The 19,267-nt window shown below is 39.2% G+C and overlaps 2 protein-coding genes across 2 annotated transcripts in view; both read left to right on the forward strand.

Annotated features, from left to right (window-relative positions):
* LOC132157649 (uncharacterized) overlaps nt 1-19,267 on the forward strand; it is a 491,841-nt gene that overhangs the window by 75,284 nt on the left and 397,290 nt on the right. The gene's annotated exons all lie outside the window — the stretch shown is intronic.
* Nucleotides 17,620-19,267, forward strand: part of grik3 (glutamate ionotropic receptor kainate type subunit 3) — a 146,308-nt gene continuing 144,660 nt past the window's right edge. Inside the window, exon 1 of the mRNA XM_059567276.1 lies at nt 17,620-18,137. Within this exon, the coding sequence (XP_059423259.1) occupies nt 18,038-18,137 (100 nt within the window). The 5' untranslated portion in view covers nt 17,620-18,037. The remainder of the gene's footprint in view (nt 18,138-19,267) is intronic.

A 19,267-nucleotide genomic window follows, 5' to 3' on the forward strand; every position in this document is an offset into this window, starting at 1 on the left:
GCGGTTACAGTGAGATGCCCTGGGTTGAACAGACACTAGCCAGCTATCTGTCTAGCCATGAGCATAGTGGAGCTGAGAGGCTCGCTACCCCTTCAGGTGTCTCTAAAACAGTTAGACCGGTTTCCCCTTGCCGGTGTGCGACTTCAGGGCAGCAATCTAGCTGCCTGCATAACACCAGAGGTCATTCCCGAGAGACTGATTCCCTTAGTAGATTATTTAGTGGAAACTACTACCAAATGTATCTCAATGGGTCCTGCACATGGTAGAAAAAGGCTATCGCATTCAGTTCAGCTCTCCACTGCAAAGATTTAACTGGGTTATACTGACGTTGGTCAGACCCGAGCAGGCTCTTGTTATGGAACAGGAAGTGAATACCCTATTTAGGAAGGAGGTCATCGAGGGTGGTTCGTCCTCACGAGAGGGAATCTGGGTTTTACAGCCAGTATTACAAAGTTCCAAAGAAGGATGGGGGGATGCGTCCTATAATAGATCTGTGTCATCTAAACAGCTCAGTCAGGCGACTGAAGTTCAAGATGCTCACCATCAAGCATGTTGCATCTCAAATCAGATCCAAAGACTGGTTTGTCATGATAGATCTCAAAGATGCATACTTCCATGTCGCCATCCTTCCCCAACACAAGAAGTTTCTGAGGTTTGCTTTCAGGGTGAAGCAGACCAATATTGAATACTTCCATTCAGCATTGCACTCTCACCCGCATGTTTACGAAGTGTATGGATGCTGCTCTGGCTCCACTGTGACTGCAGGGCATCCGCATACTAAATTTTATAGATGATTGGTTTATTTTAGCTCAATCGGAGCAAATGACGGTTTGACATTGAGATGTCGTTCTTGCCTAAATGGGAGAGCAGGGTTTAAGACTGAACACCTAGAAACGTGTACTTTCTAAATTACAGAGGACCACTTATCTAGGCGTGGTGTGGGATTCAACCACAATGCAGGCACGTCTGTCCCCTGCTCGTATCGAGTCGATCCTCACGTCAGTCATGAGAGTCAGAAAAGGCCAGTCACTCACTGTCAAGCAGTTTCAGAGATTGCTGGGTCTGATGGCAGCTGCGTCCAGCGTGATATCTCTTGGCCTGCTGTACACAAGGCCTCTACAGTGGTGGCTCAAGACCAAGGGATTTTCCCAGAGGGGGAATCCACTTTGAACTATCAAGGTCACGCGGTGACGCACCCGTGCCTTAGACATGTGGAAGAAACCTTGGTTCTTAAATCAGGTCCCAGTGCTGGGAGCTCTGCCCGTGGTCTGTGGAGTGGTCATCATCAATTGACATGTGGACATGGCATATCAATTGTCTGGAGATGCTGGCCGTGAATCAAGCATTAAAACACGTCTTCACAGACCTGAGAGGTCACCATGTGTTGGTGCGCACTGACAATACATCAGTGGTCTCTTACATCAACCACCAGGGAGGTCTGCATTTGCAACCCTTGTACAAACTGGCACACCAGATCCTTGTGTGGTCCCAGGACAAACTCCTCTCATTCAGAGCAGTGTATATTCCTGGACATCTCAATGTGGGAGCAGACATCCTGTTGAGACAGGGGCTGAGGCCCAGGGAATGGATGCTTCATTCCGAGGTGGTGAAGCAGATATGGAGAATGGTTGGCAAGGCTCAGGTGGACATTTTTACGACTCAGGAGATCTCGCAATGTCCCCTCTGGTTCTCTCTATTTCATCCAGCTCCCCTGGGACTGCAGACTTTCTGTCCTCCTCACTTCCAGAAGCCCGACCAGAAGAAGAGCGTTGGACACATACATCCACAGGGCTGCCCTGTGGAGAAGGACAGATTAACTGCTTGTGTGCTATGGTTCTCCCAAAACGGGTATCCCATCAACTAAGCAGACCCTCAGCAAGTGGATAGTTGAGGCTATCAACCTGGCCTATGAGTCCTCTGACCTCCCCTAACCAAAGGGAGTCAAGGCTCACTCCACAAGGGGTATGGCAGCCTCAAGGGTCTTCTTAGCAGGTGTGTCGATACAGGACATCTGCAACACTGCGGGATGGTCCACGCCCTCCTCCTTTGTGAGGTTCTATGGCCTTTATATGCGAGCCACACCAGGCTTTTCGGTTCTCTCACCTCAGATGTGCTCTTTGGATACACACTAGGTAGGGACTTGGAAGTATGGTGGTGTGGGCATCTCGTTCTCCATAGCGTACGATGCAGCTTGAGTTCCTGAAGAGGAACTTCTCAGGTTACGCATGTAACCATGGTTCCTCGAGGGAACGAGATGCTGTACTCCAAGCAATATTCCCGGCACCCCTGCCAGGGCTTGCTTCATTCCCAGAGGCTAACGCTCTGTCACCCGCCTGTGATGTCTTGCTTTTCCATTTGGCTGATTACACATGTGATTCAGAGCGTGGTCACAAATAGGGTGTTCCCCATAGCGTTCGAAGCAGTGTCTCGTTCTCACAAGGAACCATGGTTACATGTGTAACCTGAGATGTTTTCCATTTACGTTTGGCCTTTCTACAAGATTGTCTTAAAAGTCGAATCTCAGGATTGAGCCACGGTTCTGATTTAGGTTTAGGCTTATAAGGCTTGAGCGTTGTAGTGACATTTAGAGTATCCAGCCAGGCAGAATTTAACAGACAAAGATGTTGGTCAACATCCAAGTCAGGTAACGGTGAATCCAAGAGCAAATGAGAACAGGATTCCATGAAGTGCTCGCCAGTCCAGGCAGATTATGTGTGTCTTTCTCTCTAGTTTTGAGAGCTAGGTGCTTTGGCCCTGGGCTAATAATCACTTTGGTCGAGCTAGGTTCCCATCTCTTTCTCTCACAGCGACATCAGGTGGTTTGGCCACTTGATGCCTCCCTGATAAGTTGCCCTTTCTTGGCCAGCCTAGCAGTGCCTTTACACTAAGTACATATGTACAAGGCTACTAATGCAGGAAATTGTGATACGGGTCATTTATTCTTCATATATATCTTAATGCTATGGGTGAAATATTTAAACTGATCACAATTAAAGAGCAGGTCATATGGTATTTTACAGTGTCCTAATATTGTGCTGGAGTGCCCTACAACAGGTTTAAATGCATTTAAGGTCAGAAAATATTGTAATTTTCTCAGAATATACAATTAATATCAGAGCAATTTGCCAGTGATTAAGAAATGACTCGTTCCAAGCAATTTCGGAGCAAACCCCTCCCTTCCACAAGACTACTCTGCTTTGATTGGTCAGCTAGTCAAGCCTGTTGTGATTGGTACAGAGAGGAGTCCTTGAGCCAGTTAGCGAGTGCTACCAATGACACAGCACCTTTAAAACAATATAGTGCTATAATCTGTTCTTATAATAATGACATAAAATACCAAAACACTTGTGCAAGCGAATCATGCACACAGCTAAAGTTTAGCTGCTAAACTGTGAACACTTGATGGATATACGTTAGCCAATTGCTAACATGATTAACTGATTAAATATACAGTAATACAGTTTTGATAATACAAACTGATAATACAGTTTCTAAACCAAAATATGTCTACTGTAACGTTAGAAGAATGACAGACAAAAGATGCTCTGTCTTAACTTTCAATTAGAACACAGAACAGCTGTATCACAGGAGCATCAGCCTTCACTAACTCCCTCATCTTTCCCGCATTAACCCTATAACTGTCGGTGCAGCAAAATAAACAGGAATTTCACAATGATTATAAAGACTGTGTGCTACACTACAAAGTAATTAGAACAACGTCAGTCTACAATAATCAACACATTCTTAGGAAATAATAGGTTCACAGCGAATTATCACAACTACTTCAGTAACATGGTGATAATGTGCTTTAGAAACCTAAAGCTGCTCTAGGTATACATCACACATTAGCACAAAAACGTTTCTTTTGAGCACTCAATTGAAAATGTACACAACGCATCTATCGGACTTACAGGTCGTGGTTCAGAGAGCTTGTTAGTCCAAATTAAGAAAGAAGATTAGAGGCCAAGAAGATAAAAAAAAAAAAAAACAAGATTAGAGAAGCAGTCCTTGTTAAAATGACATGCACGCAACAAAAGGTTTAAATTGTTTTTTTTCTGTGGTATCCTTGAACACAGCGTCTTCTCATCATCATGTTAATAAACTAAAAGCAGGAGTGTTTGCAGTCAGGTCAGACTCTGTTCATATTTCGCTGGCAGGCGGGGATTATGCAAATGTGTAATGTTACCCAGTGACGTATACACGTAACAGGTAAAGGATTAACAAATATAAGGCGCATGGTCTAAACGGGTTGTCCCTATTCTCTTAATGAGTAATTGGTGTTTTTTGGGCGTAATGTGCAATAAAACAATTGGAGTCTCATCTTCCATTCCCTTTAAGAGCCAGTTGCGCTCGTGCCATGACAGATTTGCTATTTACACAGTGGAATTTGGCAAGCGCAAAGACAGAACGCATCAGAACGAAGCTCCTCATGTGTGAGCAAATAGATAGCATAATTCTGATACATGCGATGACTATCCATTATGACATGTAGGCATTTCATGTAGGCACACAGAAAAAACATTGCGCCAGACTTTAGACCAGGTTTGAGTTGGTCTATGGTGCAGTCTATTTTCAGCTTCTTAAAATAGCAATGCGCCAGCAATGCGCCTGAACACACCTCTTTTTTAGACCAGCATGCCCATGGCCACACAAATGGGGGCAAATGCATTTGCTAATTAAACGACGTGGCGCTGGACAGGAAAATGTGAACGGCGCCGGACTGAAAAAATAATAAATGCTGTAATTGTGTTTATTTTCAGTTTAACTATAGTTCCCTTTCAAGGGAACTTTAAACTGCATAATCTAGGGGTTGCTATAGGGAATGCCTCGTCGTAACCCTTGTCTGAAAAAACACCAACAACACGTTGGCCGGGGACAGCCCATGGTGTCACTAGCACTGTGACTTTAGTATAAATAGAGGCCTGGAGAACATGTCATCTTCTTGTTCGTATTCATTAACTGATTTGTTTGAAGCGTAGAGCATTTAGAAATGCATGTTTCTCTTTGCTTTGATACCTGCAGTTCACATGGCTCGTGTGCTGTGGGTGTGTGTGTTTGTGGTGTAGAGCAAGCACGTTCAACTCTTGAGTGAGTTGGATGCGCTCTGCTGTTTGGTTGGTTCTATTCTATTAGGGCTGGGCAAGTTAATGTATTAACTAATTAATGCAGACAATTATTTTATCATGCGTTAACACAGTTTTTTATTATTATGAAATTCTGTTGCTCACTGGCTCTGAATACGCATACAGACAAATCATGGGTCACAGGAGGGGACACTCCCAATCAAATTATTTAGGCTAAGCATCAACATTGACAAACCACATACTGTTATTTTTAAAAGAAAAGAATGGTTTTGGATATGTTAAGGAATTTGGATACATCAGGAAGATAAATTAAAAAGCAATCTTTTGTGGTAGAAGTGATGGTTCTTCCATACTTGTAACAAGAAGTAGAATTTACAATTTTGGCTATATGAAGTTTGCACAAAACTAAATAATGATCTGAGATATCATCACTTGGCTGCATAATTTCAACACTATCAACATCAATTCCATGTGACAGTATTAAATCTAGAGTATGATTTCGACAATGAGTAGGTCCTGAAACGTGTTGTCTAACCCCAATAGAGTTCAGAATGTCTATAAATGCTGATCCCAATGCATCATTTTCATTATCAACATGGATATTAAAATCACCAACTATTAAAACTTTATCTGCTGTCAGAACTAACTCGGATGTAAAATCACCAAACTCTTTAATAAAGTCTGTATGGTGCCCTGGTGGCCTGTATACAGTAGCCAGTACAAACATAACAGGGGATTTATCATTAACATTTGTTTCTCTGGATAATGTTAAATGAAGCACCATTACTTCAAATGAGTTAAACTTGAAGCCTTCCCTCTGAGAAATCCTGAAAACGTTGTTATAAATTGAAGCAACACCTCCCCCTTTGCCTTTTAGATGCAGCTCATGTTTATAACAGTAATCTTGGAGGGGGGGGGGGGGGGGGTGGACTCATTTAAAATAATGTAATCAAAAATTCTACTGCAGACTGTAGATTGAAAGAGCATCACCCCAGCTTTCTGGAGGTTTTTGGTGATTTTACAGACATGTATTTTAGGGTTCATTTTCACAGCTTTTATGATTTGTCTGTCATCAACAACTGTTGTTTTTTACAGCCGATCAGGATGTCATTGGTTGCTGATGTCGCCGGTAGTTTCCAAACTCTATATATGTATGTATGTATTAATATGCTGGTGGTTATGTGTGCATAATCCTTCTGTGAGATTTCTTTGCTGTGTTTTTCTGGGACCTGTGGGATTCTGTCCTTTCTAAAGTAGGTCCTCTGTGAGCACCCCCTTAGATTTAGAAACTGGGTGCTCGACTTGCAGTGTTACTCAACTTGTCAATATTGTGTCCAGCCGGTATGATAGCCCTGGTTCTGGCTTCATGCTTCTTGGATCATACGGCCAGGTCATAGGCTTCTGCCCAAGCCTTCTTGATTATCAGGCCCCTGGCACGGCACTGCAAAATTTCCTGGATGTCCGAATAGGTCGCCCTGAGTGGCTTTCTGGTCACCAGGATATCCCCTCTGGCTGAGGCAGAGAGCGGGAAGTATAGGTGGCATGTGCGAGAAGCTTCTTGTGAAAGGCTGTCTCAGGCTTTGCTCCCCTCGCCTTAGAGGATTGTATTTGAGCTTGCCTCTCCCATTTGGTTCAGTACCTCTGAGTATCTGGGAGATGCTTGGGAAGCTTTAATTACACATGATAAGCTCTGTGTACTTTCTGAAATCCATGTGGTGGTAAGTGTGCATATTGAACACTTTGCACACTTTCTAAAATCCACATAAGTGGTAAGTGTGCACGCTGAGCACATTTCGAACTTTGTAAAATCCACATAAGTGGTATGTGTGCACACAAGACTTTCTGAAATCCTGTACGGTAAGGGTTAGGCATATTAGCTTCATTCCCTTTCTCTGAGTTGGTTAGACCCCGGTAGCTTGGGCTCCACTCAACCAGTGTGTCTATTAACATGCTTTGAAGCATCTCTCCCCTCATCATTGAAGGTTATTGTGAGCATGGTGCCTCCTCTGGAGCGCTCGAGTTCTCTCCCCTTCTGAGGAGTTGGCTTCCTTGCTTGGCATATTCTCGTGGTAGTATTACCAGTGTTTGAGAGTCAACTATTCCCTTTTTGAATTCAGAGTTATCCTCTCACATGAGGGTTGAGTTCTCTGTTTTCCCAGAGCAGCGGTAGGTCGAGCTCCCCTCTCAGTTGAGAGCTAGGTTTTTGCCCCTTCAGCTAGATATTTACTGCTAGCCACTCCAGCATTTTTACCTTAAATCGAGTTGGTGACTCTCAAACATATAAGTTTTGGGATGGACCATTCCATCTATGAGCTGCACTTTCAGAGTGTCACAAGAGTCCTTTAGAACAGTATCCTAAAATCTATGTTATGGTAAGTGTGCATGTGAAGTCTTTGTGCACTTTCTAAAATTCACACTGTGGTAAGTTTGCACGCTAGTACTCTACATTCTTTTCTAAAATCATATATGGTGAAGGCTTTTTGCGGTTGCTTCATGCCCTTTCTTGAGCTGGTAAAATCCCCATTCATCTTGGGTGCCACTCCACCTATGTATCCCCAGGATACCTATTTAAACAGGGTGTTGCTACTAGGGATCTGTTGATACATTTCCGTCAGCAAACTTATGTGAGAGCAGGGGCAGACACTTTGTGACAAGCCAATACTTAGTATGGTGCTAGGCTCTCGGTCGTATCACCTTAAAGGAGTCTATTCTTGATTCCAAGCCTTGAGCTCTACCCCAGGCCCAGGAGTCTGGCCCTAATAGGTAAGTTTGGGTATGTACCCTAGGCCTTTGGCCATAAGTGATAATGTCACTGACAGATGCTTAACGTCCTAGGGGCAACACCCCTTGGTACTTAGTGCTCACCATGGTTCTGGGCTGCACTCCCCTCAGCATGGTGGCATGGGTATACTGTTCCCCATAGCGTCCCCTAGACGACACAGTTTGAAGTTCCCTTGAAATGTAATGTCTCAGCTAACTTATGTAACCATGGTTCCCTCAGTAGGGAACAAGACACTGCATCTTTTAGCTTCCTGCCATGCTTCGGACGCAAGCTTCAGACAAAGAAGTGGATGACATGTTCTCCCGGCATCTATTTATACTATAGTCGCACCAGTAGTGAAAGCATGGGCTGTCGCCGGCCAATGTGTTGTTGATGTTTTTCAATGTATGCTTCAGACATGGGTCACTATGAGGCATTCTCCATAGCGACCCCTAGAGGACGCAATGTCTTGTTCCCTACTCAGGGAACCATGGTTACATAAGTAACCTGAGATGTTTTAGAAATGAAACTTTATTGTAAGGTGTAAGGATGCAACATAAATAAAAAACCCTTCTTTAAGTAACTTTTTAAAGTTTCTTTTTCATCTTCTTCTTTTTGTGTGTTAAATTACATAGTTTGGAAGGTCCCCATGATCAGGGATGACCTTCACTATAATAATAATAATAATAATAATATGTGATTTGTTTTTCCTTATTAGAGATGGCACATATGACCAAACATATATCTACATGAAGTTAATTGTTCTTAAATGTTTGGAATATTACTACTTTATTCAAGATTACAGTGCATGCTTGACTACAAGGAAATTAATATTTAAGTAATAATCTTTTAGTTTCTGTAAACCACTCTACAATCCTTTATAACTTATGCAGTTGCATAATAGATAGATAGATAGCCAGATAGCCATATTGATAGCAGTCAGATCTATTTTTGTGACTGTAAAGCCTGAAAGGGTTTGAATCTCATGCTGTTGAACAACAGAAAGAATACATGCTGGAAGGGTGCATTGGTTTCTTGATTAAATATCAAATTAAAATGAACACACAACAAAATCACATTTATTGAAAGTTCTATATTGAATTAATATGCACCAAATACTCCCAAAATAAGCATTTCCAAGAACGTTTCAGCTGTTTTTAATTAAAGTCATAACACTACTGTATGTATGAAATCCGTTCTTAAAAGTTTGCATTTTCAGGCTCCCAAAATGCTGTTGTTTAAATTAATGGCCCAAAGGTAAATGCTCACTAGATGCTCTTCTCAGCAGCACAAACTGTTTGCTAACAGGAAACCACTGCTCAGGTATTTCCAGCTTCTTTTTACCCCAAGTGAAGAGCAAAAAGGAACGTCACCATTAATATAACAAGGCTTTAAAGAGTTTAGGATTTCTGCTTTTACATTAAGATCCATTTGGGTATCCCACCCACATGAGAGAGTATTATCCCAGACTAATGGCCAAACAGTGCAGAATCCATAGAAGCAGTGATCGGGTATCTGTTGCAGTGTGTCCTTTGAGTCAACGCCGTGGGGTCCTTCTTCTCTCAGCGCTATTGATTTATCCTCTAGTACTGCTGCTCTTGTTCAAATAACGTCAAGCCAGCCAATAAAGCACTCGTGAGTATTCAGGCCTCATTATTACAGTTTCATCCCTGAGCCGCTGATAAACAGAGCCTGGTCTCTTAACCTGCACCTTAACAATCTTTCTTAACCTGAGTCCTCTCATTGAATTCCAGCAGTGGGGATGAATCTGCCATCTCTCGCGGTTGGCTGGAAAGGGCCAGCGCTGAGGCTAACACAATGATCAATGTGAAAATTAGGACGATTCCTCATGTACCGGCTGAGACATCAGTTTGCCTTGAGTGCTGTGGTACGAGGCCACAGTCCACGTCTAATCTGTCAGCATTGGGAAAAGTGGCAACATTGCTCTCGTAAACCATAGGTGAGTAAATAGACACTTAATCATCTGTTTCTAACTGCTAACGCTGCAAGGACATTAGAGCAACAGGAGATAACTGCCACACAGGGACAATAGTATAGCTCACTAAAGCAGACACTCAACTGCTGAAAGGAGTAAACTCAGAAAAGTTTATATTTCTGGCAAAATAAAAATAGATGACCTGTTTGAAAGCACAGACAATTCCATGTCCAGGGTGAATAGATATATGTTCAGTTCATATTTTACGCAGGAATCAAAAGAAACCACCCAAAATGTTTGCCATAAAGAAAAATAAAACCTATATTCATAAGATTGTTTTCTATGTATTGACAAGTCTCCAGGGCTGTCATTCCATCATGACAATGAGTGTTTCATTTCCGACACGCGCTGTACATGATAGACCAATCCAGAGCTACGGCTCTGGACCAATCACAAAGGACTGCTGACCACATCTGACCAATCACAGCAGTGAGGGCTCATGGAAAGGAGGGGTTTAAAGAGACTGATTCTGTGAACTGCTTTGCACGAGTAGTTTATGAATCATTTAGAAATGAGGTAAAATAAAATCCAATTTCTGAGAAAACCAATGTGTTTTTTGACCTTGAAAGCATGTAAACCTGTTTTAACAGATTCATAAAACAATATTAGCAACCTTATAAATGGCATAATAGGGGCACTTTAAGCTGAGGTAAATATTATATTAGAAGGTTAAAACACCATCAGGGTAACATGCATGACACTACAATAATGCAATAAACATTATTTCAACATTCATAAGAGTTAAAATAAATAAATAAATAAATAAAATTAAATGCAATAAAATGCAATTAAATTAATAATAAACCATCTAATATGAGCTGCCACAAAGATAATTTTAATCATTCTTTCAATATATTTGATTTGATTTATTTATTTTTTTACTGTAAATTAGATGACTTCTTATTCACTTCCAAAAATGGTACAGAGTAAAACTTAAAATAACCATAGTAAAATATCCATAGTATTTAAAAAAAAAAGAAATTACCATTAAAATTATGATCATTTTTAAGCAGCCATTTTCTCCTTGTTGTAATTTATCATTCCTCAAGTTGATGATTCTTATTACTGTAATAAGTCGTGGCCTAGTTGTTAGAGAGTTTTACTCCTAACCCTAAGGTTATGGGTTTGAGTCTTGGACTGTCAATACCATGACTGAGATGCCCTTGAGCAAGGCACTGAACCTCCAACTGCTCCCAGAGCGCTGCAGCATAAATGGCTGCCCACTGCTCCGTGTGAGTGTGTGTGTGTGTGTGTGTGTGTGTGTGTGCGCACTTTGGATGGGGAGCACAATTTCTGAGTATGGGTCACCATACTTGGCTGTATGTTACTTTCACTTTTTTACACTTTCACTTTTTTTTTTTATCACAACTCTAAATTAAAAGCATGGTAATATGGTAATCATATTGATTTTCTCATTATGATCATTTTTGAATTTACTGTGATCAAAATTACTTCTTGAGAGCTTTGATTCACAGATAATATTAAATAATGTATAAGACTATTATACATTTTCAAAATAGTTATTGCTCCAAAAAAAACAAACAAACAAACAAACAAAAACAAGTTTGCCTATCATGAGAACAGCTTATAACATTAAGGGTTGCGTAATATATTTTGAACTAAAGAAAATTCTACACTATGATTACCCATAAAAACACAACCTTAAAGTACAATGCATTCCACATAGTTGTGACTGTGTTTGTGATTCTGATTTTTTAAATGATTAATGTAGTACAAATGAAATGCAAACGATCTTTCGTCGACCATTTCACTGCGCTAGTTTGTTTTTCAGAAATTATTTCAAGTAAACTTCTATTAGAGTTGACTGAAAGTACTGCACATTGTTAAAAAAATAAAAATAAAAAATAAATAAGGTGGAGGGTACACAAAACACTCAGCACAGCACCACAAAAGCAATTATTCTTTCAAAAGCAGGCCAGAGAATGACACTCTATTCACAGCCACATTAAATATAAAAGACTGGCTCATTTTAGTCTTTTCTTGTGGAGAGGCATTCTATTCTGACATTATCTTCAGTTGGGTGGAGAAGTCTTTTATATTTTTTCTAAAGGAGCAAATGAAAATCAATGAGAAAAAAAATGTTTCACTAGACTCTTTTTGTATGCTCAATACGAGTGCCACTGTTCCTCCAAACAATTATGAACAAACTCACAAGTTTGCGGCCATCTCTCCTGCTAGCCGATGACAGGATGGGAGTTCATGCAGAAACTTCAGGACACCTATCAAGAATTGATCACCTCTCCATTCTGCTGTGGTCTCTCGAGAACGAAATGATGCCTGCTGATCAATCCGGTCAACTAAGTGGAACTTGTCAGTGTTTCAGGCTTTACAAAGAGAGTAGTGAGCTCTCTGAGCCATTAACCAGCACACACTGTGATTATCATCATATACACATATCTCTAATCACTGCAGACTTTGAGGTGACTTTAACTGCTCAAGTCACTTAATACATCTTAAACTGAAACACGTCAGAAGTTCCGCAATAAATCAAATTTATTTAAAAAAAAAGGGAAGGGGGTACATATGACTCACCAGCGATAAAATAATAGTGAAGCAAGATATTTCAAACCCCAAATTAATTAAATATTATTACAGTTACATAACAGTAACACATGGACAAAGTCCAACAACTGTTGTGCTTTTCCAACTATATTGGACATGACAACAAACCAGCAGCCTGAAGCATTGCATGTCATTTCACATGCAACGAGCGAAGCTACGTAGAAATCTTAAAGTAACAGCAGTGAAAAATAGTAACCAAAATCTAAATTATCACTACTTTTGTTCCAGACAAAAAAAAAAAAAAAACGTGTTCATGGTGTGACCCTTTTAAACTAGCACAGTAATATTGCCAGTACATACAAAAGCTCTAAACCACTGATAAATTAGAAGTGGCAATAGTTCTTGTTAAAGGACGTTATTAGAACTGGGACCAAACAATGTGCCACAGACTATTGACAGAATGGGTAGAAGCACTATAAATGATCATTTCTCCTCTATAATAGTTTCACGGGTCTCACAAATATGACATAGCATATGTTTAATAATATCTGCTCTAGTGGGATGATGCTTTCATGGGAGGAAAAAATATTCGTAGAAGAAAGCTAAATGATGATAATGGCATATTTCTCCTTTTGTCCCTCCCTCTCATGCCGTCTGGCATCTGTCTGCCAAAATTACTGATCAGAATCATTGATCAGCTCCATTTATCGCTCAGGCTAATGAACAGTCCAGACACAGGCCTCCTGACAGAGGGGCCAAGCTCCTTCGCACAACATTTTGTTTGCCAAAGCAGTGTACATTTTGTATTTCTGAAAGTGGCAGTCAATGAATCTTGATAATGTGCGAGCATTGGGGACATAACTCACATTGATAGCCCTTACGTATATTGTGCCAGGCAGTTATAAATCTGGGTCTGGAGACATGAATATGCATTGACAGTCAACTCCAGCGGCTGCAGAGAGTTTCAATGATACAAACAGTTTGACAGCAACTTAAAAAATAAATATAAAATAACATGCTTGAGGTCATTTAAGATATCTATACAGTTAAAAGCACTAATTATGGTAAATGGATTTTTAATGTCACATTCAAATCAAGTATGCCTTAAAACAGTGTCGTGCTCATTCATCATGTTTGTCTAAACTACTGTGCCAAATTCACATCTCCAATTTGGGTGAGTAGCCCTTCTAAATGTGTTTTGTATTACATTTTGTATTTTATTTTTTTAAATCACCTAAAATTCTGTCAACATCTACCCACCTCATGTCAGTCCAGACTTGTATGCTTTTTCTTTTCTCCACATTGAAACACAAAGATGTTGTTATTAAAATGTCAAAGCTGCTTTTTCCATTCTGTAATCTTATAGAAAAAGGCTGTAAAATGGCTACATTAAAAACAAATAGTTTAACTGAAAAGTTATCTTATATAGTGAAAAATTTCATAAGGTTTAATAAAGATAGATTTATGTCAGATTTATGGTTTAACAAATATAACTTACCAGAATTACCATGTATTGGACTGGTATTTTAATTTACATTATTGATGGCCTGGAGCGGTAATTACATCTGGATTATTGTTTTATTTTTTTTTTTCTATTTTATTTACATTTTTTTATCTGTTGTTTGGACTCTCATTCTGACGGCACCCATTTACTGCAGATGATCCATTGGTGAGCTAGTGATGTGGAGCTCAATTTCTCCAAATCTGCTCTGATGTTATAAAAAAGAAACAAACTTTACATCCACATCTTGAATGGTCTGAGAGTGAGTAAATACAGGTTTATTCACATTATATCACTCATTGAAATATATATAGTGTAAAATATGCAGGCAACAATTTGCCATCTCGTAAAACCAGAAACATTGTTGTAGTATTTAATTATTTATTTTTAATTTTAATATATATTTTTGTCTATTTCTGGCCAACACAACTTCCAGTCTTTACTATAAATTCAAAAGGGTGTATTTCAACTGATAAAAAAAGAAAAGAAAAAGGTTATCACTGATTGCTAAGTTCAGCTGCAAGTTTACAAATAAATAAATGTAAACTAAACTAACAGACATAATTTATAAATAACTACCCTACTGTAAAAAAAATAAAAATAAATTGCCTAATAGGCCAAGTAAGCCAGTATTGCCATTCTTGCCTTAAAAATTATTCGCCAAATCATCTGAGCCATGCTGGGTATCTGAGTATGCTGATGCATACACATTAATTTTATAGCTATATATGTCACCTGCTGTCTCATTTCGCTAAGGAACTTCAGGAAAGTCAAATCAGACAAGGTTGATACTTAAATGACACATAATTTGAAATCTCTTGAGCAATGAAAGAGCAACCGTTGTGCAATAAAATGTTCTTCATACATTGTAATAAGGGAGACCCTCTGTTGTCATGATCCATCTTGTTCCTCCCAACAGATGGCCAGATGAATGCACTCTGCACTATAAAAGACCGAACACGTACTATTAGGAATGCATCATGACATAATGAACTGCTCATGTCACAGACGGGAATAAATACACTTATTCAGTTTTATTACTCAGAGGTATAGTCTATGGTGTTGGGGGAAGGGCTACAGGTATTCTGCGCAGAAACCTTCATGATTCACCTGCGGCGTGCATCTGACGGCATCACATAAAACATGAGAAATGGAAAGACAGATAAGCACAATGAGCAGTTATGTGGGCCTAATGTACTCACTGACACAGATCAAGTGGCACAAATAAAGAGCATAAGTGGCGTTCTCTGTCAACAGCTTCTTCCTTTGTAGCCGCCTATCTTTCTCCATCATTTTAATGGTTTGCCGTATTTCTTCGTTCCACCGGGGCGTCACCTAGAATTAATCTTTGTCTCAAGCAAGCTGATTAGTTTTAGCTGGGTTTTAAAGACATCAACGCCTGTCTAATACCTTTGTTATTCACAAAGCATGCAGGTTACGTTCACACAGCCTGTGCTGGGGATTGTCAACTAACACATTAAATCTTAAATCGTCCTGTTCAGAAGCTCACAAGTAGCCAGCTTTACTGTCTGTAGGCAATGAATGAATAAGCCAAGTCAAGCTTCTTTTATATTCTCAATATAGCTGTAAATCATGCAACTATAGTGACAGGGAATGGAGTTAATACTAGAAACATGGATCATATCACCGGAAAGTTGTGTCACAGTAAACACAATGTAATTTAATGAATATAGATATTAATAAGAATAAGAATAAGAATTGTGTAATAAGCTATTATTAGTTCAGTATTTTTTAAGTAATATTTAAGCTGCAGACAAGTTAGCTATAATTAATAGGCATTCTAATCCTCTGTCAGTTTATTTCTCCCAGTGTGTGTGTGTGTGTGTGTGTGTGTTTCCAATCTAATACACAAGAAAAAAAAAAAAGTAACCTAAAATGATTACTATGGCTTATCATTTATATTATCTGGCTTTATTCAAGTCAAACAGTATTTAACATCACTGAACCAACCAACTGTATATTAACAATAATTTATACCAACAAAACTAGGTAGAAAGGCTCTTTAAGGTAACAATAACAGGCTTTAACAATGTATGTATAAAGAAGGTGGCATTCCCAGAAGTCTTTGCATGACTTTCCATGTGTCAAAAATCAACTTATTTATTAATTTATTAGCTTTAAGTTCTTTATGTCATTTAGTTTATTGTGTTTCATTTTAGTTGTATGCGTTTGTCACTCTAAAAGTGTTTTATGTTGATGCAGCTTAATCGTGTCCTATTATAATTACTTTTTCTTTATTTTTTCTTTCTTTCTTTCTGTTAGGCAATTTAAATGTAATTTAGATAGACTGGGAGAAGTCAAGCTAAGTCACAATATTACATCTCATTTTTAGTTAAGGCATATATGAAAGATACTAATAGATATTAAATAGGTATTTTAGGGCATCTTACAGATCATTTGCGTAATAATATTGCACTAGCCTCAGGTGGCACACAGGCGATGGTATCACTGCTAAACGTTTCGTGCAAAATGTGAACACCAGAGGCAATTACGAAGACCATCATTTAATCAGGTTTTTATGAAACTCTATCAAATGAAGTTAACTCAACACATTGGGTTAAAAGAGCTGTTTTTCAAATGCCAAGGTTTTCTACGCTCCTCATCGTCGCTGTTGAGTTCAGCATAAAAACAAAGCCCCTCTACTCATGCAAATATTTGTTTCACATGCAGCCCTGCACTTAAGAGGACACTCAAGCACGGATCTGTGCAGAAAATGGTGTATAGTATTATCATCAGCCCTGCTGACACTGTCAAGAAAATCATCTGGATTCAAACTTTACACTACCACGTTCATGTTACACTGTCACATTTGAACACTGCAACATGAATATGCTTGTGTTGATTTGTGAGTTTAAATGTTCAGAATGATACAAACCAACTAATATCACAGAATTCAGTAAATCCATTCTTAGATGCTGGTAGCCATTAACTTCCATAGTCTAGAACACTACGGAAGCCAATGGCTACCACCAACTCGGAGGCTACCAACATTCTTTACAAACAATAAATATATAACTATGTAAATAACCTTTACAATATTTCTAAATAAATTGCCAGTGTTTGCATTTTAGAGAGTGCATAATACAAATGGCATGAATGACTAAAACTAAATAAATTAATCTTAATTGATATCTAATTTTATCTAATATATGGTATCTAATTATATATATATATATATATATATATATATATATATATATATATATATATATATATATATACACATCTACATTTTTGTAATAATTATAAAAATGCTGAATTGAAGAACAAGTTCTTCATGTATTTATTTACTTGTTTGTGTGTAGCTCATTTGTTGTAAACAACAGCAGCACTCCATGATGATCCACGTTATCCAGCATGATCTTGCTTCATTACAAATCCGTATTGTAAAAAAATAAATAAAAATAAAATAAAATAAAAAAAAACATTTACACACCTGACCTTTTATACAAAAAAGTGCACATGGATAATATCACAAACACGCCTTCACTTAATAAGTGCCTTAGAAATAGTGCGAAATCGGAATTATGTCATCTTAAATTCGCATCATAACGTTTTATGTTTGATTGTTTGATTTACATTTTCAAAATCCTAAAACTTTTTTTATATTGAAGTTTAAATTCAAAAGATCCATGGTCTGATACTTTTGGATCCTGCTGTATAGGCTATATAATCGAGAATTGTCAGTGCACATCACAGTGACCCTGCATATGCCTGGCGGTTCTTAACGCCATTGCATTTGTAGTAACGCGCAATTTGCGAACCAAGCAACGCGGACGGCGTAACGTGAAGCGTTAGTCCCCAATCCTCACTGACGCGGGACTCCAGCCCGGTTGTTGCGGCATCAGCGGTAGGAGGAGATACAGAGGGGATACAGGGACTCCTGCAGGCTGATTTCAGCAGCTCAGCACTCGCAGGTGGAGACGCGCACCGATCCGGAGCTTCGTCTGAGAGCCGAGCGCGCGCACTCACTCACTCACTCGCCCAAATTAATAAATAAAATAATTAATACAGCGAGCTCGTGTTCAAACCAACTACAATGAGAGCAAATCTGTCGCAGTCAGTCCAATCCTCATATGACTCCCAGCCATTTAAAATTTGATGAGCAGTTTTTGGAGAGCTCCTTGGATTGATCCCAGTGTTTTCCAGTCATGAAGAACAGAAGGGAATATGTGGAATACTGGAGCGCGATTATAGTGTCTCTCTTCTGGATTCACAGCTCTGTCGGGATGCCCCATGTCATACGGATAGGTAAGAGAGTGCGTAATGGATACCGACTCTTAAACTGAACAAACGAATGTTTTTAGTGAGTGTTGAAAGTGCTTGTGCTTGTTGTTTGGTTCCAGCTGCTGTTAGTTTACATTTTGCATTTAACAACTCTGTGGAAAATGAGACTAAATGTCTTGCACGGAGCTGTTTAAGCGCTGGAAATGTAGTTGCGCGTCCATCAGCACGCCGCGCGTTTGAGGAACAGATGGTGCTGCATCAAATCCGTGTATCTCACAAACATTTGCAACCTCTAAGATTTTTTTTCTTGTAAAATTGTAGCACGTTAGAAACGAATAACATTTGGAGAGAACGCGGGAATTGCGGTGTTTCTTTTAAAATCCGCCTGAAACACAAGTTCACCGTAATAACAGGTGATCTGGGAAACGTTGCGCAGAAGTTTGCCTGGAAACTTCACCTTTACGCACCGTGTAGCCAGACTGAAGGTTCTCGTACGGTACGGTCAAAAATAGGGCACTCATGCAATCTGACAAAGAAAGATTTTTCTCGGTCTGAGAAGCTGAAATATGTGTGCCGCCTGGAGACAGGAGCCCAATAAAGATCAATACAGTTTTGTCTGAAGGCAGATCACTTTTGACAAGTGGTTCGATGCCATGAAGAAAAATGGCTCTAAATGTCATTATGAGGCATTAACATGTCCAAGCACAGCCTTCAAGTTCCCCAACTACAACAACAACAAAAGAAACAGTGTTGCATCTATGCCATTAAAACAGAATTTAATCATAATTTAAACATCATACTAAGATGCTCCATTTATACTCAAGGTTTGACTTTTGTTTGATGTAGTTGCATTTTTACTTAATTCCATTTTACTTTTGCCCTAAATGAATTTATGATTTTTTTTTCTCCAACTAGGCTAAATTTAGTCTAAAAGATTTACTTTGATATCAACCTCCATTTTCAGCCTTTTTATTCCTTAAAATAATACACCCTATTCTGAGGACTCTTTAGTACTTTATGTTCTGGTTCTCCCCCACTACGGATGTGATTGATGACTGTGAGTTCAATGACATTGTGCTTGAGATTTGTGATTTTTGACAGCTCAGATCTGTTTTTTTTGTTTTGTTTTTTTTTTGTTTGCGGCAGTGTAAACG

Source organism: Carassius carassius, chromosome 15 (genome assembly GCF_963082965.1).
Source record: "Carassius carassius chromosome 15, fCarCar2.1, whole genome shotgun sequence".
Classification (NCBI taxonomy): domain Eukaryota; kingdom Metazoa; phylum Chordata; class Actinopteri; order Cypriniformes; family Cyprinidae; genus Carassius; species Carassius carassius.